The 24,436-nt window shown below is 46.0% G+C and overlaps 2 protein-coding genes across 4 annotated transcripts in view; one reads left to right on the top strand and one right to left on the bottom strand.

Moving 5' to 3' along the window:
* The window catches only part of LOC128419645 (unconventional myosin-X-like), a 74,169-nt gene extending 60,817 nt beyond the window's left edge, over positions 1–13,352 (top strand). For all 3 annotated transcript variants that reach the window (XM_053400596.1, XM_053400588.1, XM_053400603.1), the window contains 14 exons: positions 18–113; positions 482–575; positions 2,084–2,139; positions 3,623–3,765; positions 4,915–5,109; positions 5,835–5,992; positions 7,526–7,649; positions 8,293–8,590; positions 9,218–9,425; positions 9,628–9,764; positions 9,974–10,100; positions 10,478–10,927; positions 11,589–11,780; positions 12,358–13,352. In XM_053400596.1, the coding sequence (XP_053256571.1) occupies positions 18–113; positions 482–575; positions 2,084–2,139; positions 3,623–3,765; positions 4,915–5,109; positions 5,835–5,992; positions 7,526–7,649; positions 8,293–8,590; positions 9,218–9,425; positions 9,628–9,764; positions 9,974–10,100; positions 10,478–10,927; positions 11,589–11,780; positions 12,358–12,471 (2,392 nt within the window). In that variant the 3' untranslated portion in view covers positions 12,472–13,352. The remainder of the gene's footprint in view (positions 1–17; positions 114–481; positions 576–2,083; positions 2,140–3,622; positions 3,766–4,914; positions 5,110–5,834; positions 5,993–7,525; positions 7,650–8,292; positions 8,591–9,217; positions 9,426–9,627; positions 9,765–9,973; positions 10,101–10,477; positions 10,928–11,588; positions 11,781–12,357) is intronic.
* Positions 13,353–18,642: 5,290 nt separating this feature from the next.
* AIP (aryl hydrocarbon receptor interacting protein) lies at positions 18,643–24,324 on the bottom strand. Its single transcript, XM_053400574.1, has 6 exons — positions 24,041–24,324; positions 21,736–21,915; positions 20,509–20,697; positions 19,922–20,098; positions 19,392–19,533; positions 18,643–18,885 (listed from the first exon to the last, which is right to left on the bottom strand). Exons 1-6 carry the CDS (start codon positions 24,137–24,139, stop codon positions 18,680–18,682), a joined length of 993 nt encoding a protein of 330 aa, XP_053256549.1. The 5' UTR covers positions 24,140–24,324; the 3' UTR covers positions 18,643–18,679.
* Positions 24,325–24,436: the final 112 nt, after the last annotated feature.

The raw sequence follows: 24,436 nt of genomic DNA, 5'->3' as shown, positions 1-24,436 counted from the left end.
CACTTGTTGTTTTTCAGGGAGATTGTGGATATTCACGAGAAAGAGAATGCCCTTGATATTGTGACAAGTGATCGAGTTTACCACATAGTGGCAGAATCACCAGAGGATGCCAGGTAGGGGATGCAGGGATAGGTGTGTGTTTTTCTTAAAAGGTTTCTGCTTTTTCCCCAAGGCGAGGGGTGGGAGAGCTGGAAGCAACACCCCTCCCATGATGTTGTGCTCTAAATAGAGAAGCAGTTATAAAAATAGGGAAAGGCAGGAGAGTAGAAGATGAATCATGATATACATGTTATCAGGTCATTGTTTCAGTCTTTGTATGATGTTGTCGGTATTAGTAAATATATTTAATTACTTCTATGATGCTTTGTATACAACTGCATATTAATTATAGTATTCTAGACTATTAAAAATTAGCCATTTCAGTAATAAATATATACGGGGTTTTTTTTTAAAGTGTCTTCTGCTTCTGTCTTTCTTACAGTGACTGGTTTAATGTCCTGAGCCGTGTGCACAGTGCTACAGAGCAACAGCTGAGAGAGATGCAGGATGAACAAGCCAACCCAAAGAATGCTGTGGTGAGTGGGGGGTCAAGTGGAGCCCTGAAACTGTCACTCTTCTGGCTGCCTAGCAGCTGATGAAGGATGTTCCTAGGCATTTGGTTGTCCACTGAGAACGAGATGCAGGACTAGATGGGCCGTTGGCCTGATCCAGCAGCTGGGCTCTTCTTATGTTCATCAGTAAACGGCAGGAGAGTTCTTCATGGGCACCCTTTAACAGGACTGAGTTTGAAATAAAAGGGAGGCTGTCTAAAGGATTTAACACCCTCAGCTAGTTTGATGGCAGGTATGGTGGGCAAAGGACGTATCTGAAGCAGGATTTGGGCAAAGGGATCATGATAAATGCCAGGAAGATCTTTGTGGGGAGCAGTGTGTACACCAAGTGTCATTTGGAGAGATGACCAACCCTCCAGGACTGTCATCCTCAAAGAACTGTTAAGGGGGAAGGGATACGGAAGCCCCATTTTGTTAATAAAGCGAGAGCAAATATGTCTTCATTTAGAGCCTAACACCAAACCAAGAATACCGTCAAAGGTGGACTGTGCCCAGGAACTGTAGCTTGCAAATGGAAGGGGAAAGTGGGCTTTTGAAATTCCACTCATGATAGCAGAATGCTTGAAGTTGTTAGGGTGCATTTCAGGGTACTTCCAGACAGAAGGTGTTATGCTACAGATAACTGAATCAGCATATCTGACCCTTGCATGCCATATTGGGGCTGTACTGATCACTGCTAAACAGAACAGCAGATTGGGATCTAGCAAGACATGTGTGTGAGACGCAGTCTAAATCTGCAACAGGAAACTATAACCCCATGCTAGCTGGTACTTTTCCCCTTGGAGGTATCTTCCCTGATGCTTCTTTGATTTTACTCTGTGTGTGTGTGTGTGTGTCTAGAAATGATAAGTGTATGCACACATACATACAAAGAGAGCTCATTCGCATACTTATGGACTTATGGGGAGGGGGAGTGCCATGTCTCACCCCTGGCAGAATCTTAGCATGCACACATTGGAACCTGGTCATCCATAGAGGTCAGAGGTTTTTGATCCACACAGTCATTCATTCCTACAGGAGCTCCAGATGTTGGGATTACAGTCCCATTATCTCTCTCATCATTGACCATGCTGTTTCAGGCTAACGGGAGTTATAGTCCAAAGCATCTGGAGGGCAACAGGTTGAGGAAAGTTGCCCTCTAGGAGAAAGTAAAGGGGTGCACTTAGGGACTCAACATGTTCACTGCCTCCTGGTGACACCAACAATTACGAATGCGGCCTACTTCTAATTGCAGAGCCACATCGTGTATTGTTGTTGCTGCTGTCTTCCACAAACGTCCCAATGTGATGTACAAAAGATAATAAAAACAGCTAAAAATCAGTTTAAAACAGCAGGGAGAAAAGCAAGATGAATTTAAATGCAATAAAAAGTGGATGCCTATGTGTGGATCACACTGGAATGGAACAGAATGGTAGGAACTGGATCTTGCATATATCTAGAAGTTTGTTCCATTTTTTGTTGTTGTTTTAAAGGGAACCCTGGACGTGGGGCTCATAGACTCAGTCTGTGCTTCTGACAATCCTGACAGGTAAGCTACAGCTGAGTTCCTCTTTGTGCGTGCTTTTTCGTTTTGTGATTTTCAAATATTTTTGGTGCGGCAACAATTGTATAACAGGGGAAAATATTTAAATCCATCTACTGCATATTTGAGTAAATATAAATGCAACAGATAAGGAGCTACTTAAAATGCCTCCAGCCAGTATAAATATCTCCCAAATGGCTGTGTTTATTTTTAGTGACTGGCCATTGGCTCCAGAAGCTCCTTGAAGCATTTGCGTTCCTCTTAATAAAGTCTAGTTGCTGTGGGTTCAGGTTCTTGAGCTCTGGGTGTTTCATACTTCAGGAAAGTGTGTGCAACTACACACCACCTGCCCTATGAGCTAAGGTAGTGTGTGCTCCGCAGAGAGATGGCTGCTTTTATGGCACAGTAACATCCTGTGGGGTGCTTTCCCTTATATATTACCATCATTGTATTTATTTATTTATTTATACATACATACATACCCACCCCGCTTTTCTCCCTGCTGGGACTCAAGGCAGCTTTCAGATAGAAACAAGAACCACTAAAAACATTTTTTTTTTAAATCAATAATGAAAACTATATACGTATGTAAAATCTGTTTAAGGCATACCAATAATTAGACTCAAAAACAGCATGGCACCAGCCCTTTAATTTAATTAAAAGCAGTCAGTTCCCAAAAGCCTGTTGGGACAAGAAAGCCTTTACCTGCCTGTGCAAAGGCAACAAGGAGCCAGTCTAGCTTCTCTAGGGAGGAAGTTCCAGAGACTGGGAGCAGCCACCAAGAAGGCCCTCTCCCATGTCCCCACCAAGCATGCCTATGAGGGTGGCGGGACTAGGAGAAGGGCCTCACCTCAAGACCCAGGCAGGTTTGTATGGGTCAATAAGGTCCTTCAGACAGCCTGGGCATAAGCCATGTGGTGCTATATAGGTAATAACCCGACTTTGAATTGTGCCCTGAAACAGACCTGTAGCTAGTGGAGCTGTTCTTGCAAGGAAGTCGTCTGCTCCCTATAACCAGCCCCTGTCAACAATCTGGCTGCAGCTTTTGGAGCCAGTTGAAGTTTCGGAGTACTGTTCAAAGGCAGCCCCATGTAGAGTGTGTTGGAGTAATCCAAACTGGATGTAACTAAGACATCTGTTATTGTGGCCAAATCCGACATCTCATACACTTCCCCCTCTTCCCCACAACACATGCCCACTTCTTCCAGAATAGTAGTTTTTCTGGAAGTGGCAAACACTAAGCGCTTCCACAGTTTTAAAGTTGCAACTGAAGCAGTAATCTGACTTGCATCCTTGAAAAGGAGAGCAAAATCAATGTGTTTCTGTGTGTGGCCTAACCTTCACATGTTTTCTTCTTGCTCAGCTTGAGTCTGGGCAAAAAACAAACAGATTTGTGTTGTGGCTTTGGAAAAATATTAATATTGATGAAGATGATGGTAGTGGTGATGTTGACAATGAGATACTAATTTTGATGATGGTGATTTTTCAGGCCAAACTCCTTTGTGATCATCACAGCAAATAGAGTCATTCACTGCAACAGTGACATCCCTGAAGAGATGCACCACTGGATCTCCCTCCTGCAGAAGCCCAAAGGCGAATCCCGGGTCGATGGGCAGGAGTTTCTTGTGAGAGGTATGAAGGCAAGATGAAAGAGCTGGCTAAATATATTGTGCCTGAGGCAGAACATCTAAACAGTACCCTCCTTGCCCCAGTGGTGTTAATAATACAAAAAAGCCATTTGCTGGCCTTTGTGGCAGCCTATCTTACCATAGCACTAGTTGCTACAGTCATGGCACAGCTCACTCTTCCAAAGTGATAATGGCATTTCCCACTTTATAAATGGGATATGAAGCTGCTGATGACCATGAGAACTGATGCAATAGAGTGGCTCATAACATGCAGTGGTGAGAAATCCTCCAGTTCAAATCTCCCCTCATCCAGGAATTCTCTAGGTGGCCATGGGCAAGTTTGCTGCTTTCTTTGCCTCGACCCCACCTGTTCATATTGGCATTGCAGGATGCTTGTAAGGATTTACTAAGATGAAGCCACTATAGTCTTCATGTTTTAACAGCAGTGTATAAGTGTTAAGAACTGAGGTATGTATTCACACCCTTTAAGTGTGGGTTTCACTGACAAGATACCCAGGGTTAGCAGCAGAGTATTTAATCTGAGGAACGATGTAAACAGACTGAAGTTTGAGGTGACTGTGATTCATCCCAGTAATTAAATGCTGATCCCATCATCGCTCTCTCAACTGTCAAAATTCCCACCCACCACCCCAACCGTCATTCAGCACACGCTTCAGCTGCCCTCTCCCACTTGCCTTAACATTCTGTACCCCAAGCAGTCTCCTCCCGCCCCCTCACTTCCCTCCAAACACAAACGCCAAACATGGTTCATTAAAAGCTCTTTGGGTGGTTGAAGTGTTACCTAAACTCTTTCTTTCTTTCTTTCTTTCTTTCTTTCTTTCTTTCTTTCTTTCTTTCTTTCTTTCTTTCCTTCCTTCCTTCCTTCCTTCCTTCCTTCCTTCCTTCCTTCCTTCTTTCTTTCTTTCTTTCTTTCTTTCTTTCTTTCTTTGCAATGCATGCTCTGATAGTGAAGTCAGGAAGTCAGCTGGGGGAGATGAAGGTTTAGACTGAATTGTGCCTCCTCCTTCCTCTGTTCTTTAAAAGAAAGGAACAGGAATTTGAAAGTCTCCAGTAGCATCCCGTTAGCAGGAGAGCAAACTCTATTTCTTGAATTTCAATTCCATTGGGCCCTGTTGTCCCTCTTTCCCATCAGGCTGGCTTCATAAGGAGGTCCAGAGCAGTAGCAAGACCTCTTCCCTGAAGGTGAAGAAACGCTGGTTTGTGCTGACCAACACTGCCCTTGATTACTACAAATCGTCCGAGCGCACAGCCACCAAGCTCGGGACACTGGTGCTGAACAGCCTCTGCTCAGTGGTCCAGCCTGATGAAAGAGTCTTCAAAGAAACAGGTAAGGAAGGGGGAAAGGTGTTCTTTGTGTGCCACTGTGTCCTTCTCTGAGTGTTCGTTGCCATTCTTTACCATTTTGTGCACAGCTATAAATGTGTGGAATATCATTTTGGTCATTTGTAATAGGACACAGTCCTGGCAGACTATGGGGAGGGTCTGCATTTTGCATGTAGAGGGTCCCAGCTTCAATCCTCATTTCAAAGGATCCAGCATCAGCGCTTGGGAGAATCTGCCTGAGAGACCAGCTGCTAGTATTGGGATAGATGGGACCATGGCTGGACTTTGTATGATGCAGATCACATGTTCATATGCCTGTGTCTGTTCTGCATTCATAGTCGGTAAGGCCCGAAGAGAATTTCTGGACTGACTCTGTTCATCCTATAAACCATAACATTTAATTTGCTGGTTTCTTTGGAGTGAAATAGCATTTGTGTCATGGGAATGATGGCACAGAGTCCTGTGGGGTTAAGTTGGTGCTCCATGGGCCAAGCCATTCAAGTGCACAAAGGAATATCAGGGGCTTTCTGTAGACCCCTTTGGGTGCCATTGGCCAGTTTAGATCGCACGGCAACTGCATCATGTCATGAGCAGCTGATAGAGCGCAGTCAACATTGCCACCAGGATCTGGCCTCTGCCAGCTCACACTTTTCTCTCTCGCTGTGTCATTTGCCATCTCAATTACTCCAAGATTGGGCAGTAGTTGCCTGTTTCTGTTTGTGCCTTCAGGCTACTGGAACATCACTGTGCATGGCAGAAAGCACTCGTACCGGCTCTACACAAAGCTGTTGAATGAAGCCATGCGCTGGGTCTCTGCCATCCAAGGAGTCATTGACAGCAAGGTTCCCATTGAAACACCCACGCAGCAGCTGATTCGGGACATTAGAGTAAGTGCCTCTAACTCTTAATTGCACATGAGTATGAGGGACGCGGGTGGCGCTGTGGTCTAAACCACTGAGCCTCTTGAGCTTGCCGATCGGAAGGTCGGCAGTTCGAATCCCCATGACGGGGTGAGCTCCCGTTGTTCGGTCCCTGCTCCTGCCCACCTAGCAGTTCGAAAGCACGTCAAAGTGCAAGTAGATAAATAGGTACCATTCCGGCGGGAAGGTAAACAGCGTTTCTGTGCGCTTCTCTGGTTTCGCCAGAAGCAGCTTAGTCATGCTGGCCACATGACCCGGAAAAATTGTCTGTGGACAAACGTCGGCTCCCTCAGCCAGTAAAGCGAGATGAGTGCTGCAACCCCAGAGTAAAGGGGTCCTTTACCTTTTTATAAGCTCTATATCCAGATTACTAGGATCCCCTTATACTCACAGCTTTAAGATATTAAGGCAAATGAGCTTTCCTTGCTCTCTTCATATACAACCTTTTAGGATTTGCTCGTGTGTGTAAATACCCAGGTATTTGAGCTTCCCTCCCATTATTTGCATCATTCTGCTCGGTTCAGAAGCGGAGATGTCCCTTGGCACTTTCCCTTTCTTCCTGCCCCTCTTCTAGGTATACAATTTCTCTCTGCACACACGTTGGAATAATCAAAAGCAAGAATGTAACATACACAAAGGACAGCGTCCATTAATTCTTAAGTACTAGGTCTGGATTCTACAAAGGACTCTGGTAGAATCCCTCTTTCAGCGGGAATAGTGTGTTAAGGCACATTCATACATGCAGGATAATCCAAAGGCTGCACATTTTTATGGGAGAGTCATAGCTCAGTGGCGGATCACATTGTTTGCATACAGAAGGTCCCTGGTACAATACCCGACATCTCCCATGAAAGAAGGATATCCAGTATCAGGGTTGAGGAAAACCTCTCAGACCTTGGAGGGCAGCTGCCGGTCAGAATAAAGAACACTGGCTGAACTAGCAGTTTGACTGTACAGAATGCAGCTTCATGTGTTTGTATCATAGGGATCCCTCCACTGAGCTATAAGGAAGCATCTCTCGTAATTTTCTCTCTGAAGTTTGCCATTTGGCCCCCCCTTTTCAGGTAGACAGATGGAAATACATATACACTTGGTTAGTTTCCCTACACACACACACACACACACACGATTAAAATCGGCAGAAGGGTGTAGATGCACATTTTATTCAACAACAACTAAAAGCAATATTATGATCTGTCAGAACATGGCATGTTTCTAAATATTCAGAATTCCTTTTGATGAGAGGGCTGTTGTTGGTCTGACATACTCTGGATATTTTGTGATATAAAGTGATCTCCAAATCCTTCTATGGACTTGGTTTGGCAGTTTCCCCTGTTGCTGACCACCTTGCCATTTTTGCAATACAAGGCCTTTAACTGTTGTTTTATCTCTTCTGTAATGGACTGGGAGCACTTCCATTTAATAGTGCAATTAGATAGTTTGAGGGAAAGAGAGAAGCCCTGTAAAGGTAACCTCTATTTGCCCACCCCTTCCTTTCAGGAGAACAGCATGAACCCTGAAGTGGTAGAACAGACCTACCGGAGGAATCCTATCCTGAGATACACCCAGCACCCCCTGCACTCGCCGCTTCTACCACTGCCATATGGGGACGTTGGGGTCAACTGTGAGTGACTTGGTGGCTTTCGAGGATGCTATGTCAAGGGTTCAAAAGGAATATTTTTTAGAGGATGGGATGGGACTGAGGCAGAATCTTGCCAGGATGAAGGTCATCCAGCTTTACAGTGCAACCCAGTATACACGTTTCCTCAAAAGTAGTTTCAACTTCAGTGCAACTTACTTCTTAGCTGAGTGTGCACAAGAATTCTGTGTACACTGACTCAGAAGTAAGTCTCAGTGGGTCTTCCATCCTAATAAACATGCATAGAATTGCACTGTAAATCAGCGTTATTGTGTTGACTCCTGCTGAACTCTGATGTTTAAAAAAACACTGTAGAAGTGGGAAGATGCAGTGAACTTACCCAGTGGAATGGATTTCACTAGCTATATACAAAGAATTGTGCATTGAAAAAGGAGCAAAATCATAGCCCTATCATGTAACCGTTTCTAATGGGGGGAATTGGATTGTTTCTCAAGTGACCTTTGAGTAGTGATAATTGTCAGAGGAGTTCCCTTTTCCCTCTGGGTTGTGGGCATGAGCAAATGTGTTTCTTGGAGTGATGAACTACCAGCTGGCCAGTCCATAGTTGGAGGACATACTGACTGCCTTCTCCCTGCCTTGTTGTTTGTGCCGCCTCCTCCCACTGCAGTGCAGCAAGAGAAAGGCTACAGCAGCCTCCAGGACGAAGCAATGAAGATCTTTAACTCCCTTCAGGAGATTGAGACAGTCTCGGACCCCATCCCCATTATCCAGGGCATTCTGCAGACCTGCCATGATCTCAGGCCCCTCCGGGACGAGGTGTACTGTCAGCTGATCAAGCAGACAAACCACGTGCCACAGCCCAACAGACCGGGGAACCTTCACCACTGGCAGCTGATGACCTGCATGAGCTGCACCTTCCTGCCCAGCAGAGGAATCCTCCGTTACCTCAAGTTCCACCTCAGAAGGTAAGAACCATCCTGGAGGAATTTCTCTGCAATTGTAGCTAGCTCCCTGACTCCAGAGCACTGAGGAATGCATTACATAGCACCAGTCGCTGCAGACATACAGAAACATGGGAAGGCTGCTTCATATTGAGTCAGCTCAGTATTATCTCCACTGAAGGGCAACAGCTCTCCAGGATTCAGTCCTAGCCAGAGATAGAACCAGGAACCTTCTGCATGCAAAACAGGAGGCCCTTTGCCTAACACTTGCATCCTTAGAGATCATTGCAGAGGCTACCCACCCCCAATTTACCTCCACCTTGCTTTGTGAAAACTCCAGTGCTTCCTGTACTACTTTCCCTCATACCTGCCTTCTACTCAGCAGCAGTGCCAAGCTGGTCCTGATATTTCTAGACAAAGGTGTAAATATTGGTCTCAGAGGCAGAAAACAGTAAATAACCTCTGTCCAAATGAATGAAATTTGCTTATATTAAGTGATACAACATCTTCATAGGCTGTAGGTAGCCCACAGCCTTTTGAGTTGGCTTGGCCTCGCTATACAAATGACACGGTTCTAGGTCAAAGTTTGTTTCATGACAGAATGGCAATATGTTATTTATCTCTTCTCTCTCCTCACCCTCCCTCAACCAGAGTAAAAGATCTCTTCCCAGGCACTGAAATAGATCGATATTCTCAGTTCATCACTGATTCACTGAAAAGAACCAAGAGCAGGGAGTTTGTCCCCTCCCAGGAGGAAATACAGGCCCTCATTACCCGGGAGGAAATGACCACCACTGTCTACTGCCACGGAGGAGGTTCCTGTCAAATTACCATCAATTCTCATACCAGTGCCGGAGAGGTAAGAATGAAGGCAGAATTTTCAAGGCAAAGTTGTCCAGGGAAGAAGGGGCATTCAGCTTGCTTCAGATGGCCTCTACTAGCGGAAGTGGAGGGAATATATGTCTCTCTCTCTTAGTCCAGCCTGTTTGCATCTGTCTGAGAGGTTCCTTGTGCAACCAAATCCTTTGTGGAGTAACGTGGTCTCCCTCCTCCCTTTGTAGGTGGTAGAGAAGCTGATCCGGGGGTTGGCCATGGAAGATAGTCGGAACATGTTTGCCCTCTTTGAACGCAACAAGCATGTGGACAAGGCCATTGAGAGTCGGGTGATTGTAGCTGATGTTCTGGCCAAGTTTGAGAGGTAGGTGTTTCACAGGAATAATCCTCCTGTTTAGCATTGGGGGATCTGATACTTTCTAAACAATAAGGCCTTCTGCCATGTTGCTAGTACTCTGAGACCTTGTGACAGGGTGCTATGGAGATGCTGTTTTCAGAGACAGATGCTACGTGTAGACCAGCTCTTCTTTACCAACGAACCAGATGGTAACCAGCTTCTTCCTCATCTTTTAGACTTGCTGGGTCCGTGGAAGAGGAGGATGAGGATGGGCACTGGCAGCTCTACTTTAAACTGTATTGTTTCTTGGATGTTGAAAATGTTCCCAAGGAAGGGGTGGAATTTGCTTTCATGTTTGAGCAGGTAAGTCTTCGCATGGGAGAGAATAAGCAGGTGGGTGGCTGAATGGGTGGCTGGGTCAAGCCAGAATTTGCCTGCAACAGCCCATTGCTATTAGGGCACTGAGTTGTTCATCTTGACTTATAAGGCAATATACATAACTTAACTCCAAAGGGGTAAGCATAGGCATTGCGATGGTCTCTTGAAGCAAACAGCCTTTGGAAAAAAACATATTTTAGTTAGCTAGTTATTTGCCTGCTTTTTAGTGTATCTACCTCCCAAGGTTGGTTACAACATACCAATGTACAGTATTAAAATTCCAAAGTTTCAAAGAACAATAAAATAGCAAGTAACAACATTTATAGACCCACGAATAAAATTGCTCCTTCTGCCATTCACAGGCTCATGAAAGTCTCATTGACGGCCATTTCCCTGGTCCAGAGGAGACACTGCAGCACTTGGCTGCTCTGAGGCTGCAGTACCTCTATGGGGATATTTCCAAAATCTCCTGGTCCCTGGACAACATCTATCCAGTGAAGAGGCTGAAGTCCAAAATCCTGCAGTCCATGAAGAGTAGCGGTCCCAGCAGCCATGCCCTGGAGAAAAGGCGGACCAGCTTCCTGGAGGGCACTCTGAAGCGTAGCTTTAAGGCGGGCTCAGTGAAGAAGCAAAAGGTGGAAGAGGAGCAGATGATGGAGATGTGGGTGAAAGAGGAGCTGTCGGCGGCTCGGGCCAGCATAACAGAAAAGTGGTGCAAACTGCAGGGGCTGCTCCAGCAGCAAGCCATGGTGGCCTACATGAACATCATGAAGGAATGGTCGGGCTATGGCTCCACTGTCTTTGATGTGGAGGTGAGAGACACACAAGAAGCTTCAGCATTAATCCTTCTTTGAAAGATGCTACAGGAGGATTGTGTTTATTATCTCAGTTGCACTTCATAAGAACCTTCAAAGATGGTTCCATTTTATTACCCCCACTATTACAGATTGAGGATTGTGGGGGAGGGAATTGAGGTGCAAGCTAATCGACGAAGAGCCAATGTGGGTGTAGCTAAGAGCATTGGGCTAGGAGGGAGGACACCCAGGTTCAAATCCTGGCTCAGTCACAGCTAAATTACCTCACAGCATTGTTTGGAGAATAAAACAGGGAAGCAGGAGAACAGAGTAGTCAGACCTGAACTGTCTGGAAAGGCAGGATGTAAACACAATAAATAAATATTGGGTACCAAGCCTGTTCATGGTTGAGCTAAGATTTGGCAGATCCTATTAAAGAATGAAGTAGAAATTGAAATAAATAAATTAAATATTTTGGGTCTTACTTTGACACCATTTTTAAATTATTTGCTTTTGAGGTGGGAATCTTTACTAATTACTCTGGGGTTTCATTGGATGGTGGGGGGGAGAATTGGTTTTTGACCAGGGGCTTTCAGTTTTCGGTTCAGTCGCCCACTGCATGCTTTTCCCCCCAAGCAACACCTTCCCTTTGCTAAATCTTCTTGTTTCTTTCCTGCAGTGTAAGGAAGGTGGCTTTCCCAATGACCTCTGGCTTAGTGTCAGCACAGAGAATGTGTCGGTGTACAAACGGGGAGACCCCAAACCCCTAGAAACGTTCCAGTATGAGCACATTGTCTTCTTTGGGGCTCCCCAGCCCAATACCTTCAAGCTGACAGTGGATGAGAGAGAGATGTACTTTGAAACCCCCCAGGTATGCTTCATGGAATGCTAAGTTAGCCTGTTTTGTGGGTGACCGCAAGGACTTTTGTGCTGAGGCAGGATTGGGTGGGCAAAAAGCATAAGCCGAAAGCCTTCCTTTTTAAAGTATGTTGCAGGGGTGGGGAACCCTTTTAGCTCCCCAGATTGGCCACATGGGTCAGATTTGACAGGTGGATGGGGCTTAGGAATCACCAGTCACAAAGCTGGCAAAGCATTTCTCCCTCCCGTTCCCTGAGCAAAGGAGGGTGGGGGGAGCAAGGAAGACGCCTGCATTTGACAGATTTTTTGGGCTGCCTGTGCCTGTTCCTTGAGTGGAATTTAAACCCCACATGCAAGCGGGGCTTGAATTCTGCTCAGGGAACAGGTATGCACAGCCAAAGAAATCTTTCTTGCGTTTCCCAAAGTGACAGTAGCAGTAGGGGTTGGGAGAAAGAAAGGGGATACAGAAGACCCTTTGCAAGTCCCCATTCCAGTTACATTCCATTGGCTTCTGGCCACCATCAGAAATTGCTGCTATATAACTGCTCAGTGCGTTAAGTGATCCTGACCGTCCCCTCTTATCTTATTAGGTGGGAGAGATCATTAAAATCATGAAAGCCTACATCAACATGATTGTGAAGAAATGTTGTAGCATCAAATCGGCCACCAGCCTGGACAGTCGTGCGAGTATCTGGACAAGGTGATGAGGCCTGTGGCGCTCCACTGAGCCCTTGAGGAAAGATACACACTGTGTTCCAGCCAGATTTGTAGCAAAAATCCTTTTTCGTAAGAAGGAAAAAACATCTCCCTTTTTTCCTTTGCTTTGAGAGAAGGAAAAAGGGACTGATGCTGAGCACCTACAGCTGCAGGGCTTGCTCTTTAACCAAAACCACAACCCCGACTACTCTGGCTAGCTACTCAAGGCAGCTGGAGGCCAGGCTCCCTCTGGCCTCACTCTTGGAGTAAAGACCTTACTGCAGATGCAAAGTGAGACCACCAGAAGCAAATGTGGCTACCTTTCTTGAAGAGATTGAGGCGCGGAAATATTTTGTGCAATAAAAGCAGCAGAAAGGTGGGTGGGTGGGTGGGGAGTCTCAATGTTGTGCTGTGATGCACCAAGCAAGATTCCCGCGTGCGCAAGAGATAGAGGCTCCAGTTAATTTGGCAGCCAAGCTCTCCAATGGTAAAGACTAAACTAACCCTTTGGGGGGCTGATGTTCGCTCAGGGATGAGCTGCTACTACTGAATATAGTATTGGGAGCTTCTCTGCTGCGTGGAGGGGCGGGTTGTGTTGTGTTATCAGTATTACCATCCCCAGAGGTTTAAGGTTTAATTACTTCCAAATCACAGAGTTTTCAAAGCTACAATTATTAAAAGGCCACCACTCTGTTTGATGTTAGCGGAGATCCTCACAGAGGCTTGTGACTCTCGAAGCAGGATCCTTATGGAAACCACCAGCTGTGTGTAAAACGACACATATTTCTTTTGGTGCTGTTCTTCCAAGCCCTTTGGAGAAGAGCTATTTCTCATGGTGCATGTTTGGAGAGTTTGCCACTTGGTAGTATAAAAAAACCCATTTCTCTGATGAGTCCAGGGGGTGAGATTTGTGGATAGATCTACGTGTATCCAGTTGCAAGGAGAACAGTCCCTTTTCCCTAATCACTTTGATGCTGCTTTCCCTTCCTTCCTGGAGTTTGGGCTGCTATTATTCCTTATCCTTTTCTATAGGCTAGTTTTTATGCCACACAAAGCCTTGGAAGGCTACAGATAGTAAAACAGACTAAATGAATGGATTTTGAGAAGGTAAGAGGAGGGAGCTGGCTGCGAAGGCGGCAGAGAGAAAAACCAACTCTAGTCAAGGTAACTGAGAACACAGAAGGCTGAAGGAATCATCTGTGCTTGATGAGGTAGGGAAGGAACAGGGCACAGGGAGGAGTCAGATGAGTTGGTTGCACATCTCTGAATCCCCACCTGTCGGAGGACTTGCTCCATTCTCTCCTGAAACCTTCCAGCATGCCAACCTGGGAAGAATGGGTTTATCCTGTAAGCTGCTGAAGCCCTAGGGCAGGGATGGGGAATCTGTGGCCCTCCAGATATTCCTGGGCTACACTTTCCTTCATCCCTGTCCATGGGCTGTTCTAGTGGGAGCTTATGGAGGGGTTATGGAGATCAACAAGTTCCACTAGGCTAAGTGCCACATTGGTCCATTGTGGTTGCTTAGAAAGGCCATGTACATAAGCCCTCCAAAGTTAATAGCTTGCCGTGGGTTGGCAGATGACAGGTGAAAGGCAGTTAATGCAAAATATGTCTCTTTATCCTGCTTCTGCTAGCAGTAGGAAAGGGGTAAAGAGGTGGATAAAGTATTGCAATCCAGTCCCCAAAGGGTTCAAATCTTACTCTGCCCACCTTCTGAGACATCTTTGGCCATTACCCAGGTATTTGTAAGCATCTTTTCATAGCCTATGGGGCTAGGGACTTATTTTTTTTAAAAGAAAGATACAGCCAAGATTCTCAGGATCCTGAATTCTTTGTCTACTATCCATTTCTACGTTTGTGTAATATGAGGGGAATTATATTCAACTATGCCTTCCTCTCTAAGCACAAAGGCAGCATTTTCCCCTATTCCAGGCTATTTTGGGGTTTTCCACTTTCTTTTTCAGCTAGGTAAATCAAGCTGCCAATCTGCTCTGACCTACCAAGGTTGAATTTCAAATCTCTTGTCCAGTCCACTCAGTAAAACCCAAAGAATCTGGAACTTTTCCTCTACAAAGGATTGTCCAATCAGGGATCTCGTTTCCACACTCCCATCCCTTTGTCCTGGGGAATGCAAATAAAGTAAGTCACACCTGTCTGAAGAAGCCATCCAGTGATGTAATTATAATTGCTTTCTTTTTTATTGAAGCGAAAACACAAAAGCCACAGTTCAGGGTTTAGCAGCCACCTCTTTTCTCCTGTAAGGTGCCCACCCAAATATCCTGTGCATGTTATGTAGTTACATCAGCAAGGCTGGACAGACTGTCTCACCATTCTGTAGTTTTGAAAGAGAAACATTGCCTTAAGACACCAGACTGAGTCACATTAAGAGTTCTTACCTCTTTGTTTTGGCCCTCACCAGGTTGCAGAGTGGAACAAAGACGACTAGTGAACTTGATATTCCCTGTTTGGTCTGATACATACTAGAACCTTCTTAGTACACCTTCCTGCTCCCCAGTCCTTAGCCCTGAACTACTGCTCTGTCCTGGCTCATGGGTTGCTGCAGGCAGCTTAAACCCAATTAGAAGTATAACTTCCATTAATTCTATTGCAGATTTCCTTCTGCTCTTTTTGTTTGTTTAATTTGTAACTGGCTTTACAAGATGGAAGTTTAATAAATTATTGGATTGGAATTGTTTTTCTTTGTTTCAGTACCTCACTCACAGGCTCACAAGACATTTTTTTGTAGAATTCTTTCCCATTTTTTATTTTTTCCAAATTCCTTGGATTGTTTGTAACAGTCCATGCACGGGTGGAATGAACTTGCATAGCGGAACTCCATCTTCACCTCCTTCCCCCTGCAGTCTTCCCACAGTTTTAGGAACCATAGGGGCTGCAGAGGTGAGGAAAACAAGGTGGAAGTCCTGTTGTGCAAGCAGATGTAAACTTTCACAACAGTGAGTTCTGTCAATTATTAGTAACAGACGACCAAAAAATAATAATAATTGAGCAGAAAAACCTGCTTATGGGTATCCAGCCCATGGGCTAAAGCTTTTCATGTTTCAGAAGTGCTCTATTCCTTCCTGGGCTGCCTTATAAAATTTCTATCCCATCACTGAGGGGAGGGATTAGGCTACAGAAAGTCAACTGAACAGGGTACAATAATTTTACTTACAAGGCTGTGCCTGGGTTGATTTCCTGCGCCAACTCCTTGTTCAAGCCATTGAACAGGAGAGTAGGTATGCAGATGTTTCAACTTTCCTTTATACCAAACTACTTGTTTTCATTCTTGGAAGAAAAAGTTGCAATTTTCCTTACTGACGGCAATTCAGAGGTAAACGGGGGTCTAGACTAAGCACACCAGTTTTTAATCCTCTGGCTTCTTTTCTAGTTTCCACCAGGACCCAAAGATGCCAGAACTGTCACCAAATTGCTTTTGAATATGTTTTTTATATAAACAAATACCATACACTTGAACCTGCAATATAGAAACACAATGATGATTTTTAAAAATTATTTCCCAAAGATTTTGTGTTAGCCAGGCTTGTCTTCTGCGACTGATTTACACTAGCAGTACAGAGACTTTGATAGGTGTAGCATGAGACTCAAAGCTGACCAACAAAGCCCTACCTCCTCCAAATATAGATATGGTCCAGAAAAAAGCAGTACAACCTTTGTAGCTCAAAGACAGGTAAAGTACAATAATCTAACCATTAAAAAACATAAGCAAAAACATTTTCTTGCAGTACTTTGTGGTAGAGAGGAAACTTTATTGTACAACTCTGAATTCTACTGGTAGTTATTTAGATGACCGTTACTGAGCACAATCTACTGCCAAGTTCCCCAGTGTAAGAGCCGCTGAACTGAATGGGAGCTGCACAGAAATAATAGATTGTGCCAACTGTGGCGTTCGATCCCACATTCTCTGTTCACCCACTTTATCCCTAGGGGCATGTGCTAGGCTAAATATACACTGGGTAGCAAATTTTAAAGCCACAGAAGGATGAACAAAGTGTTCCTTTCTGCTTGGTTCATGACATTTCAATTTTGATTTGGTATGGTGTTTGGATGATATCCCATTTTCTCTGCAAGTGCATGTAATATCAGGACAACAATGGGCTGCCCTCTGGAGTAGAAGTTGGAGTGTACAGGCACACAGTACTTTGAAAAAGCAAGGTGCCTTTTCCCAATGGGACACCTTGACAGCTACAGTTTTTAATCCAGCTATACAGACCGTGCTATGCACACTGGTGCTGAAAACAGTCTGGAGGGGGGTCTGCACTGTGTACAGATGTATACTGAAGAGAGACAGCACAGACCAACAAAACAGAATAAACTGATTTGAAAGGAAAGGTAACTGGGAAGATATAAAAAAATTAAAATCATACATTATTATTGGCTCTGTAGATGTATTTGGTAGGAACACAAGTAATCCAATTTGAATTGGGTAGGTAAATGGTATCTCCCACTTTTAGAGCCAGTTTCACAGTCCAGGCAAAGACTGCAATCACACTCACCATACAACAGGGATTCAAGGCATTATAAGAGCCCATTGTCCTGACATTGCTCAGGTATGAACTCCACTGATTCTGTACCCAAGATTGGCAATCCAAGCACAAAACCCATTCTAACAAGCAAATAACCTTGGTGGGTTGGGGCAAAGATCCTTCCTCACGGAAGAACGCCCTGAACAAGTGTTCTTTGTATCCTAAGTCTTTCAGTGAATCTGACTGTCTTTGATTCACTTTCTGAAATAATTAAAGGGAAATAGCTGCTTATGACGGCATGTCCACCCATCATCTTTTCCTAAACAGAAGGAAGGGAAAAACACTCTCTGAGCCTTTGACATGATCCCCCTACTGTTGGCTGCTGTACTCACAGGGAAAGTTGGTGCTTATGAGGCACTGCCCTCCTGGTGTGCCCTTGGCCTTAGGTAAGTCACTGGCGCCAACAATTACCTGTGCTACTTGATGTGGCTTAGACGTTTCAGAAGGTGGCAACAGTCACCCTTAATCAAAGTCACCCTTGGAGTTTCAGAATATGCTGCACAGTATATTGCTCGAATCTATACATTCTAGCAGGGGCTGGTTGGCTGGCCTCACCTTTTGCTATTTGCTCCCAAGCCCTACCTCTCAGAGAAGGGAGGAAGGACTGAGGCCTGTTGCTGTGCTGCATCAGTTTGGAATATTTGCTATTGGAGGCATCAAGAAACAACATGCACAAGACTCCTCTCTCTCAGTCATGTACTAAAGGCCCAAAGAAATGAAGAGTTCTTCATTTTAGCAGATTTTTTTTTGAAAGTGCCTCTTCCTCCAACCAGCTACAAAGCACCAGGAACAACAAGGAATGTTGACAGCAGCCATTACATCAAGTAACAGGGAAGCTGGCATTCGGCAGAGCCTCCTAGTTTGCAAAGCAGCACAGGGCACCACATGTCTATGGTTGACCTATCACACCACAACACACTTTAACTAAAGAAGCCAAGGGTTTCCAACACAACAACCACAATGCAGTAGGTGCAGTCTCTCTTTTTCCTTTAAAAAGACCTGCTGGATGGAGCACCCAACGGTTTGGTTCCTTCTTACTCAGCAATACACCACTTAAGGTTCCCTCGCAAAGGGAGATGTATTTGGATCCTGGGGCATCATCCCACACAGCCAGAAAAGGGCAACCTCACCTGCACACTAGCCAGGATGGACTGAGTACAAGCTCAAACACATGCACTACTGTACACAGAGGGCATGGCAAGGAGGAATGGCACTCAAAGGGAGAACTGATCACCTTCATGCAACTCTCATCATAAATGGCCCATTCAGCCTTGGCTCACAACACAAAGCATACCTCACAGTATCTCCTGGCAGCTCTCACACAAGCTAAGTTTCTCTCTTCATGAGCAACACAGGAAAAGGCACTGTGTGCAATGGAACATGGTAAAGGGTCACTTGGAGGGATAACATAAGAGGCTCACACCTAATCTGGCAGACACATTCCTCTTTGGCCTGGGAAATCAGAAAGCCTTCCCTTCTCTCTCCCTCTTCCCTTTGGCAAATACTGCTATTTGCACAGAGGCAACATACTTTGCTGACAAGAAAGGGCGGCTTCCCCAACATGTGTGCAAAGGGGAGGGCCGCACTAGCCCTGAGCCAAGGAGTCTCATGGTCCATTGGCGCTGCCTGGCCTCAGCTGTCCTGAGTGGGACAGCAGCAGGCGGCATCGTGGCTACTGGGAGAATATGCCTTTGAAACGGATCTTGTCCTCGTCTTCCTTCTGACGTAAGCGGGTCTCCAGGCTACGCAGCTCCCGGGCAACCACAGGGCCCAACGACGGATCCAGCTGCAAGACCTTGGCAAAGTCAGCCTGCGCTTCGGTTGCATTCCAAACAGCAGCATGGGCCTTGGCTCGCTTGAAGTAGGCTTTGACGTTATCTGCGGGGAGAGCCAGCACCTGAGTAATGCAGGCAGGCAGGCTCCGTACACTCTGACCAGGCCCACCCAGTGGTCTATTCCACTTTCAACCAGGGCACAATACAATGCTCCCCCTCAGCCCCAGTTACATGCAAGGACTCTCTTATTTATTTAAAATGACACATATCACAACTATCCCCCTAGGTGGTGCACTAGCGTTCTCCCCTTCTCATTTTATCTTCACAACCCTGTGAGGTTGGATAGGCTAGGAGACAGTGACTAGCATAGCACAAGGTCACCCAGTGAGCTTCATGTCTGAGAGATTTGCACCCTGGTCTCCCAGGTCCTAGTCCAACACGTTAACCACTATACCACGCAGGCTCTCTAAAACCACAGTAGGTCTCCTCTGCCCCCACATGCAGTCCCACGCAACACAAAGTTAGATTGATCAAATCCCACAACTCCCTATTTTCAGAGCTGCTTCCCAGTCCCCACTAGGGCATGGTGTGGCCAGCAAAATGCCTTACCTTCATACTTGTTGAGAATAGAGGAGCAGTGATCCAGCACCTCGTAATACTCCTCGTTCAACAGCTTACACTGGCAGTAATTCAGCAGCAAAGGGGTGATTTGTTGGTCCAGCTGGATCCAGTCTGGGGATCCGGGCTGCTCCTGGGGTACAGGACAAGGAAAGGAGTGTGAGGCACAGCTGGAGGATTTCAAAGGTTCCCCTACATGTGAGAACAGAGGTGCTATGATGGCTGGGCAGCACAACCAAGGGCCCTGTTGACTGAAAAGGAGTGGCCTCCTGGAAGCTCTGCCATCAGAGCAGACCTTATGGAATGAAAGACAGGGAAGGAACTGCGCAGGAAGCAGGGCTGCCCTTTATGCGGTGCCAACCCTGCTTATCAATCCACAACTCACATCTGCCTCTGCAGCATGATGCAAGGGAAGTGGGATCCCTGCTACATCCGGAGCTGACACACCCACCCTCTTAACACAAATGTGGAGACAAAACTGAAGCTGCACTAGGGTGTGAGGAAGACGCGCCTTCACTCACCTTCATCTGCAGGTTCTTGAGGCAAGCGATGGCATCGTAGTACTTGGCAGCCGCCTCCTGCACTTTGCCTTCCTTGTAGAGTTCATTGCCTTCCTGGTGGATCAGGGGCACAGCCTTCACTTTCTCGTCATCTGACATGGCCCAGGGATCTTGCCGGTATGTGCCAGGAACTTCCACCTAAGCGAGGCACAAAGGCAGCAGGCTGGGTTAGATAGCGGGGGCAATGTGAGCACTGTAAGAGCCCATCTGACTGTGTGCCTTCTGCATCCCAGGGCACAGGTAAGAAAAAAACACGTCTTTGATGAGATTTATGAAACTGGGGGGAAGTGAAATAATAGGAGGGTTCTCAGTAGGCAGCTGCTGCTTCATCCCTGTGTGGTACCTTTAAAAAGCTAGCAAAATCATCTCATGTACTTAGCCAAGAAAATAACAGCAGACACCAAGACAGATCTGTTGGGAATCAGCTTTCTCCTCCCTTCTTGCACATCCATACACCCACATACAGGAGAAACTCCCAAATACACAAGAGAGCCATCACTCTCCTGATTCAGACTGTCCCAGAGGACCTCACCTTTCCTTCCCCTCACCTTGAGCATCTCAATGGCAAAGATGAGGGGCTGGGGGTTCTGCTGCAGCTCATCGAGGTCTGGGTAACCCAGGGAGTGATGCTCATGCATCTGAGCAATGCCACAGCAATGCCGTTGTCCCTCCAGTGGATCCTTCCCAGCCGCAATGTTCCTCAAGCTCTTTGACACCATTGGGTACAAGACCACATGCTGGAGAGAAAGAAAGAAAAGATCAGGCATAGTCCTTCTTGCTAGGAGAGAAGAACCTCTCCCAGGGAATACCATCAGACCCAAAGATATGAGATAAAATTTTGTGCACGTGCTGAAATGGTGTATTGTATCTCTAAAAAGAACAAATCTGGCATTCCATCACCTGTGCCAGATCCAAATACTTAGTTGTGAGTTGTGGAAGGAGAATCCTGAAAGCTGCAGCCAAGGAAACTCCAATTCTGCACCAAGAAAGCATAAGGATGTGTTAGGGAAACTACAGATGCCAGGGCTAGGGAAGAGACCTCTCCTTGCCTGGTATGTCTAAGCCACTTCCCACACTAGACCAAGCTAGCTTGCTGCAGAAGTGGGGGTTCTGGGTTCAACTTAAAAACAGGTATATAGAAAGAAGAGTACCTGGATGCCAAGATCCAAGTCTGAGGCAAGTACTGTTTAGTGAGAGAACCCCAGCAGATTTAAAATAGCAAAATATACAGCAAAATAAAGTGTGGAAATATAAGTTGTTAGACCTTCATAATACACCCTTCCAAGCTCCTTCCAAAGTTTTCCTCCTCCCCTAACACAGAAAAAGACCACACATTGGGTAAGTTAAAAATGGTTTACTGACTTTGAATGGCTTCATAAAGTTGCACAGACACTAAAAGTTGGCTAAGTTACAAAGTGGTTAAAGTTTCTAAATGATTGGTCTAGGAACTCAAAAGAGTGGTTTGTGAGAGCCATGCTGAGCTTCTCAGGTAGATGTACGTGGAGGTTAGAACAATAGGCTTGATGACCTAAGGGGAAGTGACCTAACTAAGCCTGGCAGGACAGCTTATTCTGTGGTATTAACCCGCTCATGCCTTAATTAAGACTTAAGAATGTTGGTTCTATGATAGCTCAGTTGGTAGAGCAGGAGACTCTTAATCTCAAGGTCATGGGTTTGAGCCCCACTTCCTGCATTGCAGGGGATTGGACTAGATGACCCTCGTGGTCCCTTCCAACTCAACAATTCTATGAGGCTGATCATCCCACAAGGATTACCTTTGTGTCACACAAGAACTCAGCCATCTCTCCCTCTCTCATGGTGTGCAGGATAGTCTCCCAAACGGGCAGCTTGAATTTCTTGCCAATGATGAGCTCCATGGGCTTCCCTCGGGTACGGCTGTCATCCAAGACTCGCTGGTCCGGACTGCAAAGCAGTGTGCGGTAGTGGAAGGTCACCTGAAGAGAAGGGGAAGCAGAGTGGTTGGATCAAGGGACTGACGTGGTATTACACCAACTTCTAATATGACAAATAAAGCTAATAGCACAGTACATTGCCCTCACTGTATACAAGTGAAAGAGTTAGTGTAATCAAGCTCAGAACAGAGTTTGTAGAAATTTCAGCTTATTAGCTGATCCATTCCATGCACTGTAGGAACTGGACCTTTAACATGGTGGTACCTACCCTATGAAGCTCCATTTCATGGCATCAAGCAGGCACCAACTCTTTCATCTTTTCGGTGCCTATCAAATAACCTTCATTTTCTACAATAAGCTTTTCAAGTGGCGTTCCACCACACACACCCCGTCTGTATCTGTCCTTGACATGTACACACACACACACACATGGATGTTGCTAAATCACTTTGGGATTTTATATGGGAAGCATTAAATAAATACAAATTTGATTCTCAACATCCATTTAAATAACTGGTCAAATCAACCAGCAAATAGATATAGAAAGTCCTAGCCCAGGGTTTTAAATAAGCCCAGAAAAGTTACCTAGCCTACAAAAATGTTTAGTAGCCAGCTGGGAGCTGGCAAAGAAAGACTGGAGAGTTGTAGTACCAAGCTGGATGCAGAGGAACAGAGCACTCCATTCCCTCCTCTGCTAGCCCATTCACTCACCTACATGCAAGTCCTGGCCACCCATGGCTACAACTTAAACACAAGCCTGTACCAGCCCACTCACCATACCATACTGCTATGCGGGTGGATTGAGCAGCAGGTCTCACAAGCTACTGAGCCAGAAGAAACTGTTATTCATGAAGCTGTAGGGGAATTATACAGCAAATAAAAACAACTTGTTTAAATATCTCTGTCCCCCAATTTCTCAGGCAGAGAATAAAGGGGGGGGGGAGTTACTGCACTAGGAAGTGTAAATATAGGAAGGGGCTTCAACATCTTATAAACACAGATCTGCTACTAGCTGAAGGTGGCTTAGGTGACTTTTATCCCAGGAAGCTACTTTATAGCAGATCAGACTATTTGCCCCCTAGTTTAGGGTTGCATGCTCTGACTAGCAGCAGCTGCTCAACAGGGTCTTGCGAAGAGGAGGCCCTTTCCTCTTCCTTCCTATCTGTTCCTTTTAATTGGAGATGCCTGGTGCAGAACCTGCATACAAAGCACCTGATCTGCTACTCACCCATGGCCCTTCTTAAAGGAGTAAGTTCATTTTGTTCATACTACGACTGAACAAAAAAATTTTTTCCTTCCAGTAGCACCTTAAAGACCAACTAAGTTAGTTCTTGGTATGAGCTTTCGTGTGCATGCACACTTCTTCAGATACACAGTGTATCTGAAGAAGTGTGCATGCACACGAAAGCTCATACCAAGAACTAACTTAGTTGGTCTTTAAGGTGCTACTGGAAGGAAAAAAAATTTTTGTTTTGACTATGGCAGACCAACACGGCTACCTATCTGTAACTGATACTACGACTGGGAGAAGCAACACATGTCAAGTGTCTTCACTATCCAATTATGCAGATTAATCTGTAAACTGTTTACTGATAGCACAGGTGTGGCTTTATCCTATTTTAATGCACATATTCAGTTTACAAGCACCAAGTCTGTTCTCACTGCAAATATGATCCTGTTTTGAAGGTTGAGGCAGGGTCTCTTGTATCAATTGATGCTTTGGGGAACCGCCGACCTTCTGATCGGCAAGCCCTAGGCTCTGCGGTTTAGACCACAGCGCCACCCGCGTCCCCCAAGCAGTGTATACATTTTATTAAATAAATAAGACCCCCCACACACACACATACTTCCTTCCCCCCCTCGGGATTAACCCGTCACATATTCGAAGTGGACTTGGAAGCACAGCTTGCAAATTCACATTTATGGGCGGGGTGGGGGAAGAATCCCTCCATCTCGAAGGCAGGCACGAATCAGCCTCGAGTTAGCAAAATTCTGGATGTATAAAGCGTGGGTAACAAACTCAACTCGCAAACCCCGCACCCCACTATCTTCACCGCGCACGCGTATTTTAGCCTCCTCGTGCGTCATCGCCGCTCGCTTGCGCATGCGCGTTCCTCCGGCCTCGTTCCGTTATTTGCCTCAGCCCTGAGAAACCGTCCTCTCTCACCTTGGTACCATCTTGGTAATCTGGTTGGGGCCCTCGGCCTTCCTGCACCAACCGCTTCTGGATGCCATCCGCCCGGAGCTGCTCGACCTGGTCCGCCATGATGGCTCCTCGCCCGAGTTTTGCTTCGAGGCAACCTTCGTGCGTCTCCGTAGCCTACGGATGAGCCGCCGAAGCTCCCTTCGGCGGATGCCGGATGTCGTCGGTTATTTCCGTATCCGGCTTCGGACGCGGCTGGCGGCAGCCGAAGTCTTTCGGAAGGACTCGGGCTCAGCCTCGGCCGGCTATACTTATTGTAAACAAAGGGGCGGGCGGCGCTGCTGCGTTGCGCGGATCTGGGCTCTCAACTCCTGTCCCAAGTAGCGTCCTGAGCCCAGTCTGCGCCTGCGCGTTTTTCTT

The sequence above is a fragment of the Podarcis raffonei genome, chromosome 1 (assembly GCF_027172205.1).
Source record: "Podarcis raffonei isolate rPodRaf1 chromosome 1, rPodRaf1.pri, whole genome shotgun sequence".
Classification (NCBI taxonomy): domain Eukaryota; kingdom Metazoa; phylum Chordata; class Lepidosauria; order Squamata; family Lacertidae; genus Podarcis; species Podarcis raffonei.
The sequence above is the reverse complement of the archived record's forward strand: the minus strand, read 5'-3'. Positions and strand labels throughout refer to the sequence as shown.